Below are 27,473 nucleotides of genomic sequence, written 5' to 3' on the forward strand. Positions count from 1 at the left end.
GAGTCACTGTGCACCCTTACTGAGATACACTACAGCTTTCCAGGAATCACAACTTGCCATCATGCAGCAATGTTGAAAGCCCTGATCAATGCTAACTTGATTTCTGATTAATTCTATTAATTGGTTGAAACTGCAAAATGAGATTTTTCCAGACAAGGAAACTGCAAGCAAGCCATGTGGGGATCTATGAGGAACAGTGGAAGTACAGCTGAGCTTGCATTGGGTGGGGAATGGATTTTGACACGATCCCTTCCATGAGGTAACTTGTTCAAAGCACAGCCATGGAGTAACAGCTGAAGAGGTGCCCAGCTCCCAACCTCTACATTTGAGGCCAAACTTGAATAAATCACCTTTGAGTTCTAGTTGCTCTTTCCACCTTGAGCTGCCTCAAGCACAGCGCTTCCCATCCTGTTGGATGGGTGCTCCAGAAATTGCACAGGCAGCTTATGCCAATTGCTCACTCTGAGAGGTCACATTCACCTATCAAACCCATACCATCTGGGGCTTCTGAAAGATTAAAAATGAGAGACAAACAAGAGGATTATTAAAAATTTAACTATATACCATATTTATTATCAATCCACAGGATAATCTGATTGCTACATGAGCTCATAAAAGCTATTTCACCTTTACAAAATTAAAAAAAAATGTGCCACAAGGATGTCATAACTGCTGATAACCAAGGACTGAATCTTAAAATTATAAATTTTGCTGTAGAAAAGATTAAAAAAAATTATATTCACTTTAGAATTTTACTTTGAATAAAATATTCCCCTGTATAAAAAATAAAAAAGCTTGCTCTGGTTAGAATTAGAGTATTTTTCTTCTTTTTTAAATCTGGGAATTTGCATAATATCTCTGTAATAAGTTTCTTTTCTTTTTTCTATTGTACCACGCGGCATTCAAGCATAGCAGATTAGAAACAAACATGATGAAAGCAGTCTCAGAACATATGAAATCCACATGGAAAGTTTTAGTTTCCTTTCCCTTCCTCTATTCTTTAAAGACACTTTAGCAAGAATAGCCTTGGAAAAGAATACAGGTGGAGAGGGACCTTCAATGTGCCATTAAGTAGAGCAAGGTAATAAAAGGCCTTTTGTAAGTGCTTTCTTAATAAGGTGCAGAAGCAGACTGCAACTTTGCTAGTACTGCACTATGTACAATATTCACAATAGATTTTTCTTTATTTAAAAATATTCCAGCTAGTTCACATTTTCTCTCCCATTCTGAGGCTTTCAGTTCCATCACAGCCTTGACAGCAAGAAGCGCAGCAGCACCACTTCCCTTGTGGTCGGTTGGTCCTCTTATGAAACACTGGAACCTGCGAGTGGGCCAAAGTTCTTGGGTTCTTTTCCTATGTAGCAACCTTGGAAAGATGGGTTCAGGTATACACACTGACTGCTGGAGTCCTGAGTTAAAACCACTCCGGCACTGGAGTCAGACGCTGCAATGTTTTCTATTGCCAAGGCTTTACCTTAGGGTTTGTCTGGTGTGCGTCAAGGGATGAACCTCTCTTAGAGAAACGTAAAATACAAAACCAAACAAAACAAAGCTAAAAAACCACACTGTCAAAGGCTTAGCAGCTCTTGACTCTTGACTGAGTGATGTCTGACGTTTTCTTGATGACGCTGGCCCGTGTCTCACGGTCTGGCTGGCTGCTGCTTGTGGAGGCTGTGGACACGACTTGTGGCAGAGGGATGTCTGGGAAAGGAGGCCAGGAGCTATTGTAAGGCAGTGGGCAGCTTTCTTCTTTGACAGTGACTTGGAGGTCAGGCTTGTTGGCTACAAAAGTTGCCATGCTGGGAAGCATATGAGAAGTGTTCCTCATTCCTAGATTGCTGAGATACTGTTTGCCTTCAATGTTTTTTTTCTGCCAATGAAGTCGTCCCTAGAAATGGGGGAAGAAAGAAACAAACGAAGACTGTAAATGAACACAACTTTGTGAAGTACTCCAAGTAACAAGATGAAGATAGAAATATCCACATATTGCACAGGAATTATCCTGCCTCTAGGAGCCTGAGCCTCTAGCCACTAGCTTAGGATGTCTCTCAGCCATTTCTCCTTTTCTGAAGTCATGTGCTTAAATTTTGTTGGCTCTCCAGCACTCAAGGGGCACTATCTGCTCTTCTGAATGGAAAATAAAGGCCTTATTCCCAGGATGCCAGAGACAAAAATGGATACAGACATTTAGAACTCCAAATGGTAGTGTCTCCTCTGTTACCAGAGAGAGCATCTTCCTGCCAAGAGGCAGGCACAGAGACCCAACACTACCCAAGCTAGCAATACATGTGAGGCTGCTGGGAAACCACTGTCACTTGACAGTGCATCCCTCATCACAGGGAAGTTCATCAAGGGAAGATGAGCACATCTTGTTTGCCCACCACAGATGCAGCAATGGCATGTTCTGTTGGAGGAGGTTTGTGGAGTCACTACTGGCAGTCTACATATGGGCACCACCCCAGCCAAGGCACCAGAGACCAGGTGGGTTAGCTGTGTTGTTATACAACTGGTGGTCCTCCAAGAAGGAGGGTTCAGAGAGCCTTTGGTGAGGGACACAGCAGGAGAGAGCTTTGCAAAAGGCCTTATGCAAAAATACAGCTGGAGCACAGGGCATCCAAGAGCCCTCAATGAGCTTCACTTGGCCTTTAAGTACACATGGAGATTGGTAGGTCTGGTACCTTGATGGCAGCCCCAAAGTAAAAGGCAAGTGGTGTTTTTGTATACGTGCAGCTTAGGTTATTTTCTCCATGGATTCCTTTCACCCAGCAATACCCAAATGACTGCTCAGGAAAGCTTTCTGCCCTACCTACCTCAAACATTCTAGCTTCATTTCAGTCATAGATGTAAGCATTTCCTCCAGTTATATGAGTTCACATGCCATTTAAGGAAAACAAAGTGAGCAAGCTTTCAACCAAGATAAAATACTCACTACCCAGCAAGGTCAATGCATCATGTTAACATACTAGCTGGCACTGGTGATGGCACTGCAGAACATCTTATTGTGCAAACTAATCTTGTTGTTTGGACAGATGAGGAAAAGTTAATTTGTAGAGATTCTAATTCTGTGACAATCATTCAAATGTCTGTATCCCCTGAACCTTCCTGGTCTGTTTTTCTTCCCTAGCTATTACCAAAATGAATATTCCACTGGTAGACAGAGCTGCAGTAGAGAAGGGGCAAAAATATCTCAGGGCATGGATCTTGAGACCTTGGTCCAAACTGCTAAAAATCCAGAAAGCACTTACCTCTGCATTTTCTTCATCGCTTGGAACGCTGTCAGTTGTTTCACTTTCTGTCAAACAAAATAGAAACAAAAATGAAACTCATGCTGTTCTATCTATAGTAACAAATTCCAGCTCAGGAGGCCTGAGGTATGTCCAACAAGTGGAAGCAAACAGAGTCAAGTCAAACAACCAGAAAACAATGGAGAAGCATGGAGACCCTGCCACAGCAGGGCTAGACAGCACAGCTGCCTTGAACAACTGGGGTAAATTCACATGGTTATCACAGTCAACATGTCTATATTCTGGAAAAGACAGCAATAGAGAGGGAAGAAGTAGATATGTGCTTTCTGGGAAGAATCTCCAGCAAGCAGGGATGCCCCCTCTCCCTTGTCCCTCTACAGCCACTCCAGGCCCTGCAACAGACAAAGTTCTGTCCAAATCTTTATCTCCTGGCAAAATTAGTAACAACTCCATCCTAGAGGAGATAAATGTGGTTTTGTTTCATTAACTGTTATCTCAGCCTGCCACCTCAAGGGCTTGTTGTCACTTCTGGGGCTTTATTACTGTTGACATACTCTGGTACAGCTGGTATAGTTTTGCTTTTGCTACCACTCCCCAGCCTTTCTCAACCCTTCACCCCTCACTTGAGCAAGTGGCAATACCACAGTCTCCAGCCCCATCACCTGTCCCCACTGCACATGGCCTCCCTCACCCTCATCACTTGAACCAGAGCACAAATACAGGAGCACAGTTCCAGTGGAACAGCCATCCTCCTGCAGCTGCAGCCCTCGCTTGCAGAAGAGCCTGAAATCCAGGAATTTTTACTGTATTTTCAAGCCTGTGTGTGCCTGAAGACACGTCTCCTAAGGTCAGGCTCCTGGCCCATGAGTGGTTGAGACTGCTGTGCCTCAGATGCCTCTGAGACAGGGCAGAAACCCCTCTTTTCAGTCTGCAGTGATGGCTGCTGCCTTCAGCACAGCCACTGGTTCCCAGACTAATCCAGTGGAGGCCTGGACTGGAGGTTTTCTTCAGCTTGTGGGGTTTTGAACCACTGTGTCCTGTTTCCTGGGAGGATAACCCATGGCATCTATCAGGATACCAGCACTCCAACCCCCTGAGCCCTGCACAGACAGGGCTCATCCACAAGGAACACAGAAATCACACAATTCAGGGAATGATGTGATGAATTATCACAGCAGGCAAGAGAGCTCTGAAGCCCCAGTTTTCACCCTCAGCTCTGTGTTATACATTTCAGTCCATGCAAACTGCTTTGCAAAGCCACTGCAACTCTGCCTTCCCAGAGCCCAGTCTCATGCTCTGCACTGGACATAATGTGAGTGCTAAGAGTGCATGGATCATGCCTCATGGATCGTGCTCCTGCACACCTTCAGAGAGACTGGCAGTACCTTGCCATCCTCTCAAGGCCTGGCTAAGCATTAGGTTTAGGCAGGAGACTGTAAACCAATGGGCTGAACCACTGTTTCAGCCCCCAGGGTCTAAACTGTACCCAAAGTCCTTTTACTCCAGCCCAGCTACTCCAGACTGCTGCTTCCAAAGCCAGCACCTCTCCTGTGCCAGAGTCTCCACCACAGTGTGCAGTAAGCAGAGGAGCAGTCCAAAACATTAAATCAAGCTGCAATGCCCTGAGAAGCTCATGCACTGCAGGGCTTCTCCTTCACTGACCCAGGCAGAGAAAGATGTGCCAATGTGACTAAGCTGGCTAATTAAGCCATACTGGGGAGAGGAGAGGAAAAATTAATTCACACAAAGAAGACAGAATCAATTGAAGGAATACACATAGAGACAAGTAACAGATATTCCTTGACATGAAGAAGCATGCCACAACAAAAACAGAGTGATGCAGCTGAAAAGGAATCCATCCTTGGTGTTTATACATAACAAAATGCTGAGTAAGAGATAGCACTATAGTTAGCAAAGCCAGGGAAGCTGGCCACACAGGCGTGGAAAGTTAGAGAGGTTATTTCTATCAAGAAGGGTATTTGAATCAGTGTCAAACATTGACAAAAGCCTGGGTAATAAGAGCCAAAAGGATTTCATAGACATCAGCGGATATATGAAAAAACTCACATGGGCGACTCACGTCATTTGCCTGAGTTACCTCAGAAAGGAACCAGGGGTGTTTTGAAATAAACCAGATTTATGTAGGACAGCTGACATATCTGGCTACTTTTTTTGGTTGTTGTTTTAGAAGAGCTCAACTAACTGTTCCTGCACAGCTGTTATGGTCATACTCTTTCCTGCCATTCAGCCAGTAGCACCTGACAGAGCAAACCACAAGCACAGGGCCAAAGTTCCTGTGGTTCTATACAGGTCTGTGTGGAGCAAGACAAAGCAGAAATAGTCACAAGAGTGTCCTAGAAATTTTAGGGTTCTAACACACAGATTTCTGTCCTTGCTCCAGCCTCAAGAGCAAATACATCCTTTAAAAAAAAACTGGTTCACAGAACAATTCAGGTTAGATGGGGCCTCAGGTAGTCTACAGCCCCACCTCTTGCTCAAAGCAGGGCCAGCTACAGGACTAGATTGGATTGCTTGGGTAAAATCCCTTCAGGTCTTGAAAACTTCTGAGGATGGAGGTAGCACAATCTTTCTGGGTATCCTGCTCCACTGCCTGACTGTCCTTGTGGTGAAGGACAGGTGATACTTTTTCTTATATTCAGCTGGACCATATTTTTTGTTTCAATTTAGCCTGCTGTTTCTCATCCTATTACCATGCACTGGCTGTGAAGAGCCTGGCTCTGCCTTCTTGGGAACATCCCTGCAGTAGAGGCAGCTGCTATGAAGTCCTCAAAACCATCTCTTCTCCAGGCTGAACAAGCCCCAGTCCCTCTGTCTTCTCACAGAGTGAGAGGCCATACCCTGCATAGCCCTTCTCTGCACTTGCTCCCATTTGTTTGGTTCTTGGACAGGGGAGCTCAAGACTGGATGCAGTACTTTTAAAGTAGTGCAACTAGCGCGGAGTAGAAGGGGATAATCACTTCCCTAGATCTACTGGCCATGCTCCTGAAAACTGGTGGCTTTCCCTGTGGCTGAGGTGCTCTGGTGTCTCGCACTCACTCACTGCCTACCCGCCTTTCTGCAGAGCGACTCTCCATACCATCAGCCCCTGCTATTGCTGTAAAGATCTCTTCCTTCCAATGCACAGGACTTCACATGTGCCCTTGCTCAATTTCATAAGGTTTCTGCTGATCCATTCCTGCAATCTCTCCAGGACTCTCTGGATGATGGCTCTGCCCTCAAAAAAACTCGTGCACCCTATTTGGTGTCCCCTTGAAGCTCACAAACATGTCTCTAACATATCTTCTGCTCATTGATATATTAAATATGACTTTCCCCAGGACAGACCCTTGCAGTACTTCACTTCTTACTGGCCTCTAGCTACAGTAGTCAGGATCATCAAGAGCTGCCTGGAAATGTGCTCAAAAGCATGCCAGTGATATGAAACTCTTATCTGAGTTTTGGGCTAGCAGGTCCAGGTATAAGTTAAGACAATTGAAGGCCACCAAGGTACTAAGACAGCATAAGGGGATAGCAGAGGTACTTCAATCTTTTTCCTTATGCAGGCTGATTGCAATGACCTAAGGGCAGGTAGCTCATGATTTGCTCATGTCAAGGTGGTCACGAGACCACCCTTCTCTATCATTCCAGTCCAAGAAACCACCATGACTTCCAAACCAAGACAGTGACTTCTGTCTGCATTTCAAGAATTTACGTCCTGTAGCTGAAGATAAAAGATTGCATCATTGTCATGTTTGCAGACATGGAAAAGTTTTCCAAGATGCATTTGTAAAGAGGAAAGATGTTTCAAAGGCCCTTGTCTCCCTCCTGCTAATAAATTTAAGCACTCTCCTATCTCCCTGCCTTATGCTTTGCAAAGGTCTTCTAAATGCTTTGGTCATTGCAGACTAAACACATTGGAAAGCATAATTGTTTATCAACATATGTGAGACTAACAGTGGACACAATCCAAAGGAACATCACACAATTCACTAGGACCCAAAGATAAAAATTACTAAATACATATTTTGTAAAAATGTGTCTGGAAGGAATTTCAGCCTAATAAGTCAAAGGCAAAACCATGCATAAAATAATAAAATGCATGGAGAACTATTTATACTTAAATTTGCCTTAAAAGGTGACATTTGTGTTTTTACCCAGTCTCCTAAGGCTTGCAAATTAGCACCATGTTAAAACAGAAAGGACAGTTCGGATCTGAAACCTTTTTACTTTCAAATGTGGCTTTGACACATTTGTCACATTCGTTTTTTCCTAAGAAATAAGACTTATATGATCGTGGGAACTCTATATAGCATGTCCACACATACATTTGTGTCTGTTCACCCCTAGAAACTTCTGAACACACTGTTAGACTTGCATAAGGGTGCCAAAGAGTGCCAAAGACTTCCTAACAGTTATAAGAAAATAAGGGGCCAGATGAAAAGGGAAACCATAACCACCCTCACAGGGAGTAGAGGGAAGCCTGTTATTGCATCCTCTTTTTAGGTATCAGAGAATCCAGATGGCAGGCAGACGTTGGAAGCCAGATGTCCACAGCTCTGCTGCTTGAAAGATCACTTGTTATCAGTCACTGCATGGCTCTTCTAGACTGCAGCAAGACAAATCCACTCCCCCCAGGCCCTCAGCATATATCTGCATATATACCATTAGTGCAGCCCTTAGCACTGCACACTGTGCTAGACACTGAGTAAACAGAGAGCAAGAAAGACCTTTGATCTTTAGTAAGTCAGGGGGCATGTCACTTGTACTAAAAATCCCCCTTTAAAAGATCTCTGCATTATACCTAATGCTCTTTTTCCATTACTCACAAGATAAAGCCTGCAGCTCACATTTCCAAACTGAGATCTGTCAAGCTGTTTCCCAAGGAAATGAGCGGAGGACTGTGCATTTTTGAGTTTCATTAACAATTCAGAAGGCAGATGGGTACACATTTATGAATCTTCATTAGCTAGCCTGGAAGAGCCCTCTTTCTCCCAGGGTCTTCCCAACATTTCCAGAAAAGGGAATGTAAAGAAACACCAAGTTGCTTACCTGCATAGGATGAGACAGGGGAGATCTGTAGAGGGTACAGCTGGCTCATGCTGAGGGGCTGTTCATCACTTTCTGTTGTCACCTCTACCACCTGACAAACATCAGGAGGGTTGGCAACTATCACCTGCTCCTCACTGCTGCCATCAAGGTGTGGCTGTCCTACAACTTGGGATTAGAAACAAAAAAAATTGATTACTGATAACATCTCAACTCTGTTGAACCTCTAAGAACCTGCTTGGTATCTGAGTCTTCAACAGTCTCAGCACTTTTTTCCATGCCCACCACCTGCTTTCAGGGGATATAAGTTTCAGTGAGAGTTCTAAAGGAAATCTGTGATCCTCAACAAGCAAGCTGTAAACCATGGTCTCTGAATGCTCTAAGGTAAACTTTACAACAGAAGACCAGAACCAGCATGCAAAAACCTTGCCATGGGGTCAAGCAAAACACTGTGGGACTCTGATGTACATATGACATGAATCTATGGAAAATTTCTGCTCCAGTTAGATGGCTACTCTCACTGACCCTTGCAATGTTATCGATGGTATGCAGAAAACAAATTTGTACCTGCAATCCCCACAGTTTGTGACAGAAAGCTACAGTATGGTTAGTTATTAACTGAGGGGTTTCCTATTCCCCCAGGCACATGATATTTAATACCAAAAAAGCACATGAAATTTAATATCAAAGGAGTGTTACTTATTTCTACAAAGTGAAGCAACCATGGATGCTTTCCAAGTGTCTTGAAATGCTTTGCAGATATTAATTGTTCTACACTACAACCTTTTGAAAAAGGTTGACAAACCAAGGTACCAAGAAGTTACTGAGCAGAGCAAAAGTATGGTAAAAGCCAGAATCCCATTCGTCTGAAGCTGCTTGACAGAATTTCCTGTCTTGTACAACTCCTCCTTTAATCCCAGCTCTATGAACACATGACAAATGCATTAATCCAGCACAGAACTGAAAGCCAACGAGTTAGATCAGAAGAATGCACAGGGATGGAGCCATCTCAGAGGATGGCTAACCTGAAACCATGGTTACCCAAGAGAAAGACTATAGATATTTTTTCACTGAACATAAAGCTTCACAAGGAACAAAAGGCTAAATTCTGTACAAACACAACACTGTGTTGTTCAAACAGTCCATTTTTTTCCTGATCCATGAGGGGAAAAACACGTAGGCAATGAAATACAACAGATCTTGCAGGTTTTCAATTAAGTAGCCTGAATATACTAATTATTAAATTTGAAAAAGTCAAAAGATAGCATCTATTCCTTCATGAACTGAGATAAATAAACATGAATGCACATGTCTATACACACAATCTGCTACGGCATTCTATCTTTAGCCAGGGCTTTTTGAAAAAGAAAAGTGATGGGTATTTTTCCCAGGGAAAAGCTGCACATTATTTTGCTTTGTGAAGTGCTAGGTTACCCCTGGAAAATCTTCAAAACTTAGATGCGGATTTTAAGAAACAATGCCAGCATAAAGAAAATTACATACATACTGGATAGACTTTTTAAAAGTTGATCACTACAATTAGTATAATTATGTTTCAGATATTTTGTTACACTTTTATTTCACCTTTCCCGGTTCTGAAACAATCAGCTTTTATTGAGTGTAGTGAGAGAGGTGCAAGAGCATGTACAGGTAATTTTTTATCTGGGAGAGACTAATATTGCGCAAGCCACTCAGGGAATGAGCGGCCATCTGCACTGTTTTATCTCTTTCCTCAATACCTGACAAATTCTTACCCACCCTGAGAGATAAAATGCACAGCAAAAACTACCGCTCACTTGAGCAATATGCCACAGTTTCCAGTGAGCTGCACCTATGGCAGAAACTCTGCAGATGCTGTTTGCCTTTCATCCACTCTGGCTGATTTCCTGTCTTTCTGCAGAACAATTCTATTTTACTTTTTCCTCTCTGTTTACATTAAAATCCTTCCTGCAATCCTAAATAACAGTTTCTTTCTCCAGTCTGGATAAGCAGCACACCTCACATCTCAATAATTAAACAACACTGAGTGACAGTTTCCTACCTGATCCTCAGTCAGTGAACAGGAAGCACTAATAGCACTTTGGTGCTACTCCTTCAAGCTATAACAGTAAGAGCATGTTCTACTACTCTTACAAAGCAACAGCTGATTAAATGAGCTGCCATAAAGAGAGCAAAACTACTCACAAACTCCTCAGCCACACAAGTACTTCAGGGGAATGACTATGCAAAGCCCTGTGACCTAAGAAATGGGGATCAAAGTAGTCACTGCACATGATTTCTGCCATCTTTCCAAGCAGAATACTAACATATTTGTCATATTTAAAAATGGAATTCTAGACAAAATAGTATGTGGGTCATATTTTTAGGAGCTCTTGCTGCAATGACAACCTTAGCCAAAAAAGAGCTGTCAAAAGCCCAGTCCAATTAGTCTACTGAGGATCAATTATTCACATGCTGAGATGACAGCTTATTTCTAATGTACTGGTTTCTAAATGCAGCCTTTGATGATTCTTTTTGTTAGCTCAGTGATGTTAAGAACTATCTCTGTAACTGAGGTGTCAGTGAAAAGAACCAAGTATCTACATTTTGCCTGCTGGTTTGAACACCCAAATAAAATGGTATTCTATACAAACCTCTGCTTTAAGCAATGGGAAACTGCCATCTGATTGCAATTTAACTCCCATGTGACATTGGCTACAGCCTCTTCATGGCTGAGGACTATCCTGTGGAATAAGTCCCCACCATGAGAAGCCAGCTGAGAGTGCCTGGAAGTGCTTTACTGTCAAGGGAACCACCCCAGTGGCACAGTACTGCTCACTGTCTCTGCAGATGGTGGGGCTGGCCTGCAACCACAATCTTGCATGGCCTAGGCTGCTGAGAAATGGGTCTACCTGACTGCAACTGTGGCATTCCCTGAAGTGCAAAATGCTGATGGAAAGATAAGTCTGGCAGACCAGAAGGGTTTTTGAAGTCCCCTGTGTATTTAGTATGTAAAAAAAGCATAGGAGTACTTACCTACAAAGTTCACTGTACTGTCAACTTCATTTTTTATACTGGAGGACAGGAAATAGTCAGAAGTGACAGCATTTAGCCCATTCATCCCAAAAGATGATTCAACTGGCTCTTGCTAGAATGAAAACAGTACAGTTGGGTCAGGATTACTTTATTTTAGGAGATATCTTATCTCTTTGTTCTGAGATGGTAATAAATCCCATCACTTCTGCCTGCCATATACCCCCTGCTCTCTGCAGGACACTGTCTTAGAACAAATATTTCTGTGAGGAGAAGACTGGGACTAATTCATTTCCAAATCTTTTGCTTTGAAAGGAAAGCTATTTTTAATCTTCAAATTTAGAGTAAGCCTTCAGAGAGCAAGGAAGCAGCAAGCTATTTACTACAAGAGATTAACATTTGAAACAAACAAGGAAGAAGCATTGCTTTAAAACAGTACTCTATTTAATATTCATCCTTAGTCCCTTCCAAATATGCTCTCTTTGCACTCTCTAAAAGGAAGTCTTAGTTTCTGTACAGCAATTACTAAATTCTAGCCTTAATTTTTCTCTACAGCAAGCCTGAAAGCAAACCAAAGTGTTTACACTAAATACAGCCTTTTAGATCACATCATAAACATTACCACAGGGCAACAGCATTTGGAAAACACCACCTGTTCTACACAGACTGAGCTTTCCACAAGATGCCTCTCTGTAAGCCTGATACACTCGAGTGGGAATCTAAAAAAATCCCTTCAGGGTAGACACCAAAAAATTAATTCCATTAATTCAGGATTTCTTTAAAAGGATTATTCTACACATGCAACTTCCTCTCCACTATTGACTCTCTCACAGGTTTATTGGTTACAATGTCTAAAGTCTTCTGTTCTTACTCTACCAGCCCTGCAAGGCTGCAACTTGTCGCCTGCTTGCTCACCCACAGAGAGGTGCAGAGCTGTCCACACCGTGCTCATTTTCACTGCTCTAAAGCATTTCATCAAAGGCAGGCAAAGGTAAGCCTCAGGACCTGCAGTGCCAGCCCATCCCAGTACTGTTGAACTGTTATCCTTGGGACAAAATACTGGGAGCACTGTGGTAGGCTTTTTCCTGGATGTCACATGCTGTGATTGTGATCTACCCAAAAAGAATTGTCACTTCAACACAAGCACCTTCCCAGACACTAAAGCAAGGCAAACAGCACCCTGTCACAGCATTCCTGGCACATCAGAAGGGTGGACAGTTAAGTGTTAATGGCAACTAGGTCTTTGATGAGATGCACCAATTCTGCTGCCCTACAGGTCAAAGACTTGAGAGCTTGAAAAGATAAAATTAGCTGCTATTGATCCATTGAGGGTCACAACTGCAAAGATAGGTTAGGGCTGCACACTGGAGCCCTGAGTATCTGGTGCTGCTTGCTTTAATTCACAGCAAACTCAGCAGCCCCCATGGAAACACTGTGCAGGCAGCACTTGCTCAACTTTTACTGAGGCTTGATTACTGAGAAGTTTATTTAGTAGCCCCTTTCAATCTTCAGAAACAAATATGCATCTTAGAACTCAGGTAATGGTGCCAGATCCACAAAGAGACTTGGATACTGGCACAGTTGGTGTTAAATCACCTAAATTTTGAGTGTTCAGATGTCTACCCTAAGCCAAATGCATGGAGAAAGCTGTCACTAGGATTTTAAAAATAACTCTCAATGTGGAATGCATGGTCTAAAGGATACGGCTAGGATAAGGTAGAAATTAAGCCTCAGTTCAGTTCTTTGTTTCAAAAGAGACTGGTTTTATCTGGGCTGCTCTGACATTTCCATTTCCTTCCCATTATTGAGAATTCCTTTTAAAAGAATTTAATGAATTGTAATGACAGATTACAATTTGCCCAAAAGCCCAGTGATTGGAGACCTACCTGTGAGGTGGGAGATTTGCTTGCCCCTTTGCTAAGGTGGAGCAGGGATTTGGTAAGGCCCAACACTCTCACAGGCACAGGGATAAGCAGCAACTGCCCTGAGCACCATGCCCAAGCTCAGCCCACCAGCATTTGCTGTGGGTGCCCACAGGGTCCAGCAGTGGCAACAATGGGAAGCTGCTGCAAGGCTTTTGCTATGCTGAAGTCCCTTTGTAGATCTGTGCTCATATTCTCAGCTTCTCCCTCTGTTGCTATCACCCCACTGTAGTTAGCAGGCAAAGTGTGGAGTAACCTCCCACTGGGCTCCACTAAAAGACATTTTTCAGGGTAACTGTAAGGGATTCAATTCAAAACATGCAACTTGGATCTCAGGAATTCTCATCACCAAGCAAAGCAATTATAAGAAGCTTTCATGCTCAGAAATGTGCATTTGCTTTAATTCACCTACTACCCTTCTTCACTACTACAGCCTTCAACATCCAACAGTCAGCCTAAGAGTGGCTGAGTACAGGAAGAGCACCTCTTCCAATCCAGACCAGCCACTGCACACTTCTGTCAGAATGGGGGAACAGACAGGAATACTACCTGGCCCCAGCTCAGAGCACAAGAACTAACAGGAGGTATCACTGGTAGGTAGGTGTATGTGCTGGCACACTGCTCTGCTTTGACCAAAGCAGTTTTACTGCCTCCCTCTGAACATCAGCTACCATCAGAGTCACTTGATAACAAGCACATGTGGCTGTAAGAGCTACACAGGACAGTTACAAAGTGGTTCTTTTAAGACAATTTAAAAGTCATAGCATTCTGACATGTAACTGCACAAGTCACAACTGCTGTGGCAGCACCTGCTTTCCAAACCCTTTCAGTGGAGGACTTTTCCCCACATTTCTGGGTTCACCTGGCCCAGAGAATCTCCTGGACAGAGCCTGCAGAGCCTGAACCCAGGCATGGGTGGCACAGCCCTTCACAGGTGAGCAGCAGGGGACCAAGCTGCCCTTGCACTGTAGACACAGCTGCTACACGAAGCCCAAGGACACCAATTTTACTGAAAGCTGAGAGTCTGAAATCTCTGAGATTTCCCTTTTTGTTAAAAATTTGAAGGTGGACTAGCTCCTGCTGGTGTGTAATACTGACCACCTTTCAGAGGCCCTTGGCAGAGGTGTGAAAGCTAGGAAACACCATGCCTCACAGGGAGGGCAGACATCAGTCTGGGCCCACACTCTGAATGAGCAGAAATCTCAGGCTGCAACTGAAGAGCTTTACAGCTGAGGCCTTCTAACTGACAAACATGAGCACAAGGTGCAGCTCTGACCCTTGCCTAAATGAAAATGCATTTCCAGTGCTTTACACACAGAAATTAATTGCTCCAAAAGGTAGCTCTATTGTTCAGAAGCATTCCTTCCCTAATTACTGTATTTCTCCTTACAGAGACAAACAAATGGCAAATGTATTGCTGAGACTGCCAGTTTTCCAACCTCCAGGCATTGTAACACAAGGGCTGTGTCCATTGATGACGTAAGTGACGGCTTTAACAGCCTTCACATTTCAAGAAAAACAACCCCAAACATCCTGGGTAACTGTAGTTACTTAACCAAACCACAAGCATTTGCAAGTACCCACCACAACATACAGTTAGGGCTGTTAAAAAATATCTGCAACAGATTGTATTCACAAGCTCTTGCACCATTAAACAGACACTTCTTACCTTAATCTGTTTGAATTTGTCATCCTTCTCAGATTTCGTCTTTTTTCCTGCAACAACAGAAGGAAGATTTCATAAGGTCCTGTGAGCCATGAGTTATCCTTCACACTTTCTATATTCACCAACAAATAGCCCCAAAATGAGCCTCAAAATGGCAGGACTTCCTAGTTAAGGGAGAGCACATTTGCTTAATTTTACCCTTCTCTTAAGGCCTGGGCAGCAAAAAATTCACCTTGAATTGCTGGGTTTGTGTTTCTTTTTTAAAAGGCTACAAAAGAGAACCACTATAGGACAAAGGAAAGCAACCGCAGTCAAAAAATCAAAGTGAAAATATGGAAGAATGACAAATTAAAAAACAAGACCTGTTTGAAAAAAAAAAAGGGGGAGAAAAATATTCTTAAAGGGAAGAAAAATCAAAATATATGCCTCATCACATTTCTGATGCTTTCTCTGTAGCTACAGGAAAAGGGAGATTGTTAATTGATTTAATGTGAAAAGAGAATAATACACAATAAACTTCAACCAAAATTTTTGTAAATATTTGCAACCTGGTAAGGAAATACAATTCATGCAAGAGTGGTTTATGCAATCATGATGGGCTTGGGAATCCCAAAAACCATAGTGCATGTGACCTTCACAAAATGTTATGCACCTTGGCAGACCCTAGTGCTGCTGCCCCTGCTCTGACCTGATGCAGAAGCTCAGACTTGCTGGTGCAAGCTCAGCTCTGCCCCAGTGTCAGCACAGATGTGTCCCAGGAGCTTTTCCCAGGAGCTTTTCTCTACTACATGATACCACAGAAAATTAGAAATGTTTGCAGCCAGATTCTTTTGCTCCCACAAATGTTTAGCCACATGACACAAAAAAAGGGCATGTGAAAATATATATGAGGTCCAAACTATGTCAGGGTTTTACAGTAAATGGACTTTCTGCAGAATCTTCTCCTGCTACAGCCCCTGTTCCCAGAATCTCAGCTTTAAAGATGAACTTTCGTAGCTCCTTCAGGAATCTACTGCCAAGAGACATGTTATGGTCCAGGGGAATGTGTTTAAACATATAAAATACACTATTGACAAGAGACTGAAAACACTTTCAAGATAAATGTTCTACCTTTTGCACATTGATCTTCCTTTCACAGTATGATTCTGCCCCAAAAATGCCATGGTTCATAATTGCCAGTAACACTGACCTTAAACTGAAAATCTGCCTTTCACTTCTCAGTCTAAGAAAGTAGCAAACTGTAGCTACAGGTGAACTGAATTGGATTTTAGAGGAACACCTTGTGTCTGGTTTGCAGGTTATCTTTTAATCCAGAATTCTAGACAACACAGGATACCAGAGGACTAAGGAAACCATTGTTCTACTGCATAAACCAGTAAGGAAGCCATATGAAAGCTAATGAGACCTAAATAAAGCAATGTTTCTACTTTGAAAGAAACCAAATACTCATAAGATTGACCTGGTGGTTAGGCCTTCTCCTGGCAGGCAGGAGATTTAATTCCTAAATTTGGGGATTCAGATGATTTCCCATTTCACCGTTATTGTGCTCTGTGGGTTGGTTTTCCATGGTCTTTGTAACTAACAATGTGGTTTTGTGGTTTAGTGTTCTGAGTAGTGTACTGCTCTCAAGACAGAGCCAGTTTAATTGTATCCTTGCTTGAAAAAAGATACCAAAATGTCTGCCACCATATTCTGAATGACCCCTACTGAGTTCAATGTGTTGAGCTCTAACACCCCCTAATCACATTCCTTGACTGAAGGAGACCCGGGACTAGATTCTGAACACAACTCCAGCAGCTTTAACAGACAAATATCAACAGCTTGGGGGTATCACATCTCATTGATCCTCTCTTCTGAATGCAGCCCATTTTTCATACAGCTGTTCCTAAGTTTCAGACATTTCCCAGCCAGCCAGGGCACCATGTGCAGCTTGCATTGGTGGCTTGTTGCATACTGAGCTACCTGCAGTAGGTGTTTTTCTCAACACAATGCCCCTAAGAGCATTTCATGTTGACAAGCTCTCCCCTCTACCTTTTTTGGAAGGTCTTTCAGATAAGGGCAGCATCCGGTACACCCTGAAGGCATTGTTTCCTTTCTTTATACTTTTGTCCTTCACTTCTTCTATGTCAGGCAGGGAGTTCATAGCACAGCGGAAGTTTGCCTTCCATGTCTTTGGATCAGGTTTATCTACTCCTGACTGGTATTTCCCTGAGCAAGAAAAGAAAAGTTAGGCACATATAACATGTGATTGAAGATTTGAGGCAAATTAATAACAGCGCAGGTTAGCTTCAAGGTATCAGCCTTTGGTTCCCATGGCAAGCATTCTAACAATAGCTGAGGCTGCAAGAGAGTGCTGTGATCTCATTCTCATGCACATTTCTAGAACAGATGATGAATGGTTTGTGCTCAAGAAAGACCCAGGGCACTGCAGATCTGATGTGACTCCATAACAACGTGGAAAAGCTTGCACAGCATTTACCTTTATTATCTCAGGTTCAAATCCATAGAAAGGCATAAAAAGCCTAAGGGCCTATGTCTACAAAGTGCTGACTGTGCTCTACTCCTGACAGTTTTGAACCCAATTGCTAACATTTAAATCAATTAAGTTTTACTGTGTTCCTCAATGCAAATGAGTTATGGCACTTCAATTAAGCTAGAGAGTACCATAGGCCATGAAAAAACACTTAGCCTCCCACAAATCTGGAAACTTCAGTTCACTCTCTGTGTTAGTAAAAGCAAAGACAAGAAAGAAGGAAAATGTAACTTTAAAAGGGAAAACAATGTGAAAATCTGTCCTGTAAAAAAAGAGTTCCAATACCTGTGTGAATTGCCCAGTTTCTAAATAAGGGAGCATCTTTTTCAACATCCCAACCATGTCTTGCAGCATGCATCCAGGGAATCTGAAAAATCTTCTTCTCCTGGAAGGGAAAACAAACAGGAAATGCCGACACTGATAGACTTGAGGAATCTTCTGATGATTTTAAGTCACTAATTTATAAGCACAGTTTCAGCATCTCCAAGTGTTTTGCTCCCTTCTAGTATCACTGAAATCAGCAGGAAAATATCCACTGGTATCACCAAAGCAGAACAGAGTCCAAGAGTATGAAATACTCAGAAGCCACTCCACGGAAGATGAGCCTGGCAGCTTTCCGAGCTGACGCATGGAAAAAACATGCAGTACTACATATTTCTAAGCTTTCATACAAAGGGTAGTTTTGTCAGCACAGACACTTTTATGATTAGCAAAAATAGATCTGAAACAAAACAACCATAGGAACAGAGCAAAATCAAGGCTTTAGAATTCAGCCAATAAATACTAGCATGGTGAAGAAAAGAGATCTTGCAAATTTGTATGCCAAGCAAAAGAATATATCAGCAGTAGACATCTCTGCAGTGAGGATAAAAAAAACCAGACACTCATGTGAAGTGACACTCATGAAGAAGTGTATTGAAGATACCTAAACACATTTTAGTTCAGAAACTTTAGACCAAATAAAAGTGCATCTTAAGAAATGCAAAGGAAGGTTTTTTAAAAATTTGGTTTTTTAACACACAGCTAAATCAGGGCATGCCTTACATGGTGTCAGTATAATCATTCCTCAAGGATCATGGAAGATCCCTGGCAACTATTAAAGATGATAGTTTCAGCATGTAGCTCCAGCTCTGGGGGCCCAATGACTTTCAGAGCTTGAATAACATGTTTCCTACACTCCTTCCACAAGCACTTAGCACACAAGATACTGGACCAGAAGGATGCTGGATCAGATGTGCTTTTATGTCATACAACATGGTAATGAATTCCTCTGTCCTGACCTAGAGGGCTGCTTCAGAACTCTTCATGCTGTTTTCTGCAAAGCCATACAAACTGAGCTTGTTCCACAACACTTGTTTTTTAATCCCCTGTTGGGAAGAATACTTATCTGGCTTCACATGCAGACATCTTGTACTATAAACTGTCACTGCAGGTCCACATCCAATTATCAGTCTATGAAGAGAAAAGTACTTCCAGGGCAAAATGCACCCTCCTCCTGCAGCAGCCACCTGAGCTATGCTGCCTGAATTTCACCCTAAAAGAGCCTATTTCTCTCTACTGACTACATACAACTCTAGACAGGCAGCTCTCACTTAAATGACTGCATTGTAGATATCTGGCTGGGTGAGATGAATCCTTCATCCTTTCCCCTTCCCCACTTTTCTTTCCTGGCTGTCTGGTTAATATTTCACTCATGCCAAGGTTAGGTTTATTTCCCTTCCTTCCATGTGATCTTTTCTTCTTCTGAGCCTGCCTGTTGTCCTTCAACTCGTCTTTAATCTTTTCCATCACATTTGCTTGTTCAGAATTGCATTTTTCCCTTTTTGCTTGGTTTCATCTTTAATTTGGTGCAAACAATTATTTAACATGTTCCTCAGACCCCTCAAGACCTCACACTCAATATTCCTCTTAATGTAGTTACATCACTTCTGTCACATGTCTTTTGCCTCTTTACTCTTCCCTCTACATATAAGTAAATCATCATCACAGATGCTTCTTTCCCCAACTCAAAGCAGTCAAAAGAAAGCCTCAAAGCCACTTTTTGGGGTCCACAACACACTGTATTCATCAGATCTAGAATAAGCTTCCCTGCCTTTACTCTTCATAGACTATAATAAGCATGGGAAAAAAAAAATCATCACTTCGACAGAAAACAGTTTCTATCAACAAGAACTTTAAGAATAGATCAGATTAAAATAGACCATATGATAATTCAAAACCTAGCAGACTGAACATGACTCCAGACATAGCATCCTGTCATCATCAACTGTACTCACTGCTTCAAAAGAAGCTGCAAGGACACTCGACAGCAGTCTAAGTGGTCATTACAGTGCTTCTGCTCATTACAGGAAGTTCTTCCCAATCCCAGATGTCTTGAAGCACAATAATTATATGAAATTATAACACAAATTACAAAATCACAGAAGCTATGTATATTATAATTTTATAATACACATTTTACTGTGTTACATACTCTATGACAGCTCAGGTGTTTCTGTTTCCAGTGTTCAGAGGAACACTGACCTCTCTCACTCCCCCTCCTCACATCCCCTCTGCTGAATGATGTTGTTTCATTCACAGCTCCCAGTTTTGTCTCTCTGGGAAGGTAAAGAAATTCCCTTCCTCCTTCATGCCACTCAGAAGGACAACAATTTCACCAAAGAGGTCCATAAGTATTTATGCTTTAAGCCCTATAAGGAGGGGTTTGTTCTGGAGGTATAATGATGAACTGACAGTAGGGGAAAGAATTATGTGTCACCTGTACCTGATTTGTCATTTCTAACTGAGAGAGGTTTAATTCTTTCTTCAGTTCAGAAAAAATCCCCAAAAACAGACAGCCAATGACAACCCAGAATGGTAATAATTTCTTTCATATTTAAACCTTATTTCCTTAAAAGCTGTGCACACACATGAGTTTCAGTTTCTTGATAATCTGACACACCTTCTTATCTAAACTGTGAACTATCCTTTACCAAACTCTGATTAAAATACTACAGCCTATGAAGTTGATTCTGTGGGTATAGAACAGGCTGTGATACACGTGACACTTCATTGATTCCATGCATGGCTTTGTTTATGGTCAGGATTTAAAGCAAAAATAGAAATATTTTTGGTTTAATGATCCATTGCTGGAATGAATGTGCAAACATTTTTAAACAGAAATGCTCAGGAGTGCAATTTTCTTGTTGAGCATAGTAAAGACAATCCAGGCTGATGCCAAATCAGAGGGTAGAAGTGGGGAATCAGAGTTTAATAAACCTCAAGGCAGAGAAATTATTTCAGGATTAGGCAGGAACACCCAGCAAAGGACAGTAGACATGGCCTGTCAGTAGGAAACTTTACACCAAAATAGGGATATTCAAGGAGAAGGACCCGAACATGGGACTCAAATGACAAAGACAACAATAAAAACCGGGCTCCTCTTCAGCTGTGACCCCATTATGCAAGAACAAGGACCTACTCAAATTCACAGTGTAGCTAACTAGGGAATGGATAAAGCAATATTTATTTACCCAGCCACAGCATGAGACTCACTGATGCAGGAAGTTACTGAGAAACAAGGTTCATAGATGAAATTTAAAGCGCTCCTGATAATTTCATAGTCCTGAGCATTTCTAGCTTTGAAAGATGAAAGAAAAGGTAGTAATTTCAATTGTCATTATTCAACTTTAAAAATGAGCACCTGAGTACCACAATTACTACTGCTAAAGGGAGGATACCAGACTATTTGTCTTAGTGACTTAACCAGACAGGCAGTTCCTATGTTTCTGCCCCTGATTTTTTGCATTTCCACCCATTCTGATAATAAAGTAGCATCTGTAGCAAAAACAGCTTCATGCTTTTCAGTGTGGTGAATTACTCTCCTGCACTGTGCAGAAAGCATGCCACATTTCCACAATTCATTACTATTCAAAGTCTCAAATACACTCCTAGATTTTACTCAACCAATCAAAATAAATTCAAATTGGGCGCTGACATTTTTGAGCTCTCGATTGCACTCTCAAAATGTCTTGAGCACTTAGTAAGAGCTCAGGACCAGGGATATTAGGTTTGAGTCGGACAGGGGAAAAGTCACTCTATTTTCTCTCAAGTTGAGAAGTGTCAGAGAAGTCACACAAGTCTGAAACAGCTGATTGTTGCTTCAACTCAGAACCTAACACAGAAGGGTATTTTGAACACATCCCTCTGATGCTATTTGCTGAACAATGTGTTCCTAGGTTAAAAATAAAGTCCAAGCAGAGTCTCCAGAAACACTCACTTCAACAACAAAGAGTTGGAAAATGCTTTTAAATGAGCCACAAATCCACCAGGCCAAAGCAGGACGCTTCAGGTCTGGCAGGCGAGACCGGAGGAACAGGTTCAGCAGGAAGCATTCAGCTCTGCCCTTCCTCCCTGTCACCCCTTTGAAAACCAGGAATGAGCTGATTTACCTATGCAGACCTCAGCCACTGCTATCAAGTTCCCCTTCAGCACATGCATGCACCCCCCCTTACCTTATTTAGCCATTTCAGCCCCGGTATTCTGTTGGAGTTGATTTGTTCTTCCAGCCAGGGCCGCATCCGCATCCTTTCGACTGGCATTGTCACCCACCTGGGAAGGAGCTGCAGGGAACAAGGGACAAGGTTACTTGTTTGCCAGGCAGCACTCCCAGGCAGCTCCCCCACCTCTGCACAGTACACTTATTACAGCTTTGCAGGCACTGAACATGGTAAATATAAACATTATTTTAGCTCTGTGTGTGAGCCTCCCCTAAAAGCAACTGAGATGAAGTCTCCTTTATGGCAGAAAATATTCTTCTGGTACACTTGTCTTAGGAAAACCTTCATTTGAAGATGGCAGAGAATATCAGCAAAAGTTTGTCTGCTGATACAGGTGGGATACCAGAAGTCACAAAGAAAAACACTTACACTCTTGGAGACACCTCTTTTCAGTCCACATACCTGCATTTGCAGACCTTATTTTGCCAAGGAAAACATATGTAATGAAAAAATAACACATGCAGGAGGCATCATTGTATTAGCTAAAATGATGCTTCTGCTAATGAAAGGGCTTTCAAATGGCAGTTTCAGTCCCATGAACTAGACTAGAATTAATAAAAGTACATTTTACATCACAGCAATTTAACTGACCACTTTGATTCTAGCTGAGTAGTTTGACCCCCAACCTCCAGCTTTCTCTGATCAATCCACTCACTGATTTTTTAGCTGTTATTTTACATTTCAATGCTGTTCAGCTATGAAGTGAGTTCTTCACACACCCCTCAACTACACTATGCCACCTTTTATTATCCAGTTAAGACTCAAACTGACTTCTTCTTCTGTCTCTCTCTCTCTCACACACATGCACACATCACCTCAATGCCACTTCCCTGTTTAGAGCTGTAAATTATTGACTTAAGAGTCCAAAGTCTTGAACCTGAGGCAGAAAATTTTAAAAAACATTAACCAACTGGCACTAGGTGCAGATTAAAGCACCACATTAAATGCCTGTTAAACACCCTGGAACCCATCATTTCCACATTCAAGTACTTGCATTTAGGCTGCTGCTTCTCCTTGCCCCTTCTGCACTGGGCTCAGCTCCTTTCTCTCTCTTTTGGTCTTCACATCTGTGTTCTCTGCATCATTTGTAACCTCTCTGCTCCACTGTTCTTGTCACCTTTGATCTTAAAAATAAAAAAGAGAAAGAAAAATTTGAAAGCACGCAGGAATGGCACAAATGTAAATGGGTTTGTTCTCGCTTCCTATGGGAGTACAGGCATGGGACAGACTAACAATTAGGCAGTACCAAGCCCACACCCAGCACAAGAGGAAGAAAAACGTTCAAAGTTTCCTCTCATTGCTCTGAGGACATGTATTTCCTTGAAACTAATAAGGAATTAAAATCTGAATGCAACAATAAGGTTCTTTGATGTGTTCAGAGAATTTACCAGCAGCCATGCTCACACTAATCTCTCAGCAAACATATTAGTATTTTGTTTACTACTCTGTGGAGCTGGTCACTCATGCTTCAGCTGCAGCCTCTTGCAGTAAACTACAGATTTCTAAAATAGCTCAGAAAACGGCTGCAACTGCTCAGCTCCCTTTCATGTTCACTTCAGATATTAAAAAACAGCCAGCCCCAGGAATCCAAGAGCAGACAAGCCTTTGTGCATATCCCCTCTCTGTGTAAGAGGGAAGCTGTTTTCTGGACAAGGGTGATGTGGGTTCAACTTAGCCCCCAGGTTGGTGGCAAACAGCCACTGCACCCCCCTCCCCTTGGAACCAACAATCCTCATCCAGGTTGCAGAATGTGCACAGGAGATCTCTACCATCTTCCCCTACTATGGTTTGAGTCAAAGCTGAAAAATGCAAATGGCAATGTACTAAAAACATGAGCAAATTTTTATTTGTCTGAGAAGGAAAAAACAATTATCTACAACAGATGCATTTCTTTCTAAGGTATCTTTGAGTATGCATGCACTTTGAAACAATTCCTGGAAACACTGTGCATAAGGTTCAACACTCAGTATGAATGTTCCCATTTAGCAGTCGGACTTATCTTCTGGGTAATGAGCCCCTAAGACAAATTTCAAGCCCATCTGAATGAACAACTTAGACAGAAGGCAAAAAAGTCATCTTGAAAGCAGCAATGAATCCCACTTGGGACAGACAACATGGAAGAAACAGAAGCTGCCTTTGTACAAAAGCAATACATTTCAGGAAACGAGTAAGCTGCCAACAATCGCTACCACATGGAAGCCAGTCTTGCCCAAAACAGCAGAGTTGAGCCAACCTGTCTTTTCCCTCCCACATCCCTGGGGGCTTCCCCAGCTGCTCCCCTGTAGATGCTGCTGAGAGGTCCTCATCTCCTTTTTGCCACCCTGGGATTCCTCTGGGATTAGTAACTGCAGCTGTCAACACACACCTTCCCATCCATCACCCACACCAAGACAAATTAATCCAAGGTAATCAGGAGGGAAGTTTGGCTTGTGAGAAGAGAGGCTCCCAAGACCTGTTCATCTGAAAGTAAATTCAAACCCAGGTAAAAATAATCCTACAATAATGTCCAGCTGGAGGGAACAGCAAGAATCTTCTGGAGTTATGTCCTTCACAAAGGAGCAAGCACAGCTGTGCTTTTGCTCATCAAAACACAATCCCTACCCCATGCTCCTTTTAGAGCACATGCTGATGAAAATAAAGGTGGATGGCTTCAGAAGGCATTCCCAGACCTATCTGCCTCAGGACAGCAATGACCACAATGGTGCCAAAATGTAGCAGGGTTTTTGTCAGTTGTAAGTTAACAAGACTCTTTTGATGAAAATACCAAGTCAACTCTACCAAGTAATTGCCGTGGGAAATGAAGGTGCCTTATCTCCATCCAGAGCTGTCAAATGCATGATTTATTTGTACAGAAAGAAACATCAGCATCTGCAGTGCCTTAAAAGTAGCTCCTGTCTGTCCATAAATGGGATTACTGGGTGCACTTGAAGCCTTATTTCACTGACTCCAGGTGGGAGGATCTGGAGTCCATCCATCAGTGAGTACAGATTAAATCACCTGACTTTAAGAATCATTCCAGTTTGTAAAGATATTTGAAATGATCCAAAATAGGTAGCAAATACAGGTGAAGTTTCAGGGGCCATTGCCTAACACCACACCAGCTTCACCATCCATCAGAATATATCAGTTATTAAACAAACCTACAAAGTCAGAAACTAAGGTAAGCCCTACAAAACAGCAGGTATGCCAAGTTTCTTGCCAGCCTCTCTCCAGTGTTTACCCAGCTGAAAGAAAAAAAGTAGAAACAGTCAATCCTTTTAAGGACAACAAAACATCAACATTTATAATCTGGAGCTGGCTGTAAAACTAGAAGCACTTACCCACCTATCTCCCACTCCTGGTCAGCCTCAATGTTGCACTTCCCCTTAGAAGAGCACATTCTCACTTAGAAGAAGCTACATACAGCTGTTGGAATTTTTTGTACGTGGGGCAAGTGCATGCCTAACAATATTTTCAGAGCTGCCAAAGCATCCAGGTCCCACTGGCTTCACTGCTGCCATGATCTCCTGAGCTGTGGGTACCCATCTGCTGGCCTAAGCAAACCTCTCCAGAAGCCTGGTTACTTTTGGCTGCCTGAACCTTCACCCTCTGGTTACCAGGAGAGAAATGGCTTAATGCCTGCCTTGGGTCACTTGGCACCATCCTCCTCCACACTGCAGAGACCATGGATGGAGGCAGGGAGAGGAGCAGAGCAGCCTGGGAGGAAGGAAGGAGCAGAGGGGAGGTGCAGCACCAGTTCCTCCAGTGGCAAAGAAGCACCTTGTACTCCATCACCCTTCATTCCCATCCCAGTTTTGCTGCATGCTAATGCTACTCTTCACATTGTCAGCCTTCTGAAGAAGTCCAGGAATTTAGCAGGCTTCACAGGAAAATTATTAATATTCCCAGAGACCCAAACTTGAAGTCTTTCTGGCATTATGTTGAAAATAATTCCTGTTTGTTTTTTCTTCTGGTTTCTCATGGTGTAGGAAAGGAAGACTAATCACCAAGAAACACAGTTAACTGCAGATGGGACCTCAGAAAGCTTTTTTTCACCCCATCTGAAAAAGGGAGCTCATTTAAGCACTGTAAGTAAGACTACCTGCTAGGATATCACTCTACAATTCTTAGTAAGGCATTCTTAGTAATGACAGCCAGTCTTCAAAAATCAGTATTTTTAATCGTGCCTCCTACAAATGTATTAAGACTGGTAGCTGCAGAAATTAATTTCCTTTTTCTTGCTCTATTTTAACCACTTAATATTAGAGGGGACCACAGTCAGGGGCATTGTTTCAGAGGTGGGAGCTTAAATATATCGATGGACATGAAGACATCAATAAAATTATTCCCAAACCAGTGGCAAGTGGGCAAGACATCAGCCCCAGCTCACTGGGATTTGCATAGAGGGGGAGCCCACTGGGAACCTGTGAAGAGCCATTCCCACACAAGAAGCATGGCCCATGGATTGGCTGCCACCACAGTTTATGGAGGGATTATTTTGATGTTCTTTGAAGCTTTAATCACTGCACTATTCATGCTAGTCCTGTGGTCAGTTCAGCCTATTTTTTACAATGAGAAACTTCAAGAACACGGTGAAGGCTACTCCCCAGCAAGGTACAAACTGGTTGCAATATGCATATACACATATTTTCACTCCATAATGATTGATAAAGAGCTTGTAGTCCCTCCCTACTCACCGCAAGAACATTCTAGTAAGTCTGACTTGTTTTTTCCTTCACAGAGATAACACTCCTGCCATACAGAAAGTGTAACCTTTGAGAATGAAGAGCTCTTCACTAGAATTACAGCAGCTGTAGACAGAAAGTGAAAGCAATGGCATGGCAGGCATTACATCTGAGCAGTACACGATGTTCTCTTTCCTTCAGTTTCACTCTGGCAGCATCTGGATAACTAAAAAGGCACAAAGGTTATCCTAAAACCACAAACTACTCTCTATCTGTGGGTACTTTCTTAAAAGTATATTCCTATGGAACCAAAAAAAACCCCAAAACCAAAAAACCTCTGGAAAAGCAGCTCTTCTTTCCCTATCACAAAGTACCCAGTTAAAAGATTTGTCAGTATATGGAAATATTATTAATGGCTGTGAAAAGTTATGGTGGGACAAGATCTTGGAGGCACATTTGTGAAGCAGGTCACAGCCTCTGCTCAAAGCTGTGGAAAAACATCTGTTCCTCAGAGGATATGTGCAGAACATTGCAGGGTATCAATTTATCTTTTCTCTGCAAATACAGAATGGGTAATACTATTTTTTGAGAAGTTATCTTTACTTGTGCTTTGCTGATAAACTTTTAAACTATTCCCTTTGTTTACTAAGGCTGATGCAGTTAAGAAAAGCATCAATCATCCCGTGTGACCAAAGAGATATGCTGAAATGAGACCATATGCTAAATTTAGGATTCAGAGAAATGGGTTCTGTATTTGTGTCTCTGCCAAGACTGTTCCAGCATACACAGAAACATGATCTTTTTTTAAAGAACTACTTGGAGCAAAATTCTGCTCTTTGGTCACAGA

General features: G+C 42.3%; 1 protein-coding gene across 1 annotated transcript in view; it reads right to left on the reverse strand.

Moving 5' to 3' along the window:
- Nucleotides 1-541: 541 nt before the first annotated feature.
- IRF2 (interferon regulatory factor 2) overlaps nucleotides 542-27,473 on the reverse strand; it is a 39,449-nt gene continuing 12,517 nt past the window's right edge. The window contains exons 2-10 of the mRNA XM_066549072.1: nucleotides 22,957-23,086; nucleotides 21,918-22,025; nucleotides 17,710-17,809; nucleotides 16,923-17,099; nucleotides 14,895-14,941; nucleotides 11,307-11,418; nucleotides 8,295-8,459; nucleotides 3,246-3,292; nucleotides 542-1,888 (exon numbers count right to left, since the gene is read on the reverse strand). Coding sequence (XP_066405169.1) covers nucleotides 1,577-1,888; nucleotides 3,246-3,292; nucleotides 8,295-8,459; nucleotides 11,307-11,418; nucleotides 14,895-14,941; nucleotides 16,923-17,099; nucleotides 17,710-17,809; nucleotides 21,918-22,004 — 1,047 coding nt within the window. The 5' untranslated portion in view covers nucleotides 22,005-22,025; nucleotides 22,957-23,086 and the 3' untranslated portion in view covers nucleotides 542-1,576. The remainder of the gene's footprint in view (nucleotides 1,889-3,245; nucleotides 3,293-8,294; nucleotides 8,460-11,306; nucleotides 11,419-14,894; nucleotides 14,942-16,922; nucleotides 17,100-17,709; nucleotides 17,810-21,917; nucleotides 22,026-22,956; nucleotides 23,087-27,473) is intronic.

This window comes from Molothrus aeneus, chromosome 4 (assembly GCF_037042795.1).
Source record: "Molothrus aeneus isolate 106 chromosome 4, BPBGC_Maene_1.0, whole genome shotgun sequence".
Taxonomy (NCBI): Eukaryota; Metazoa; Chordata; class Aves; order Passeriformes; family Icteridae; genus Molothrus; species Molothrus aeneus.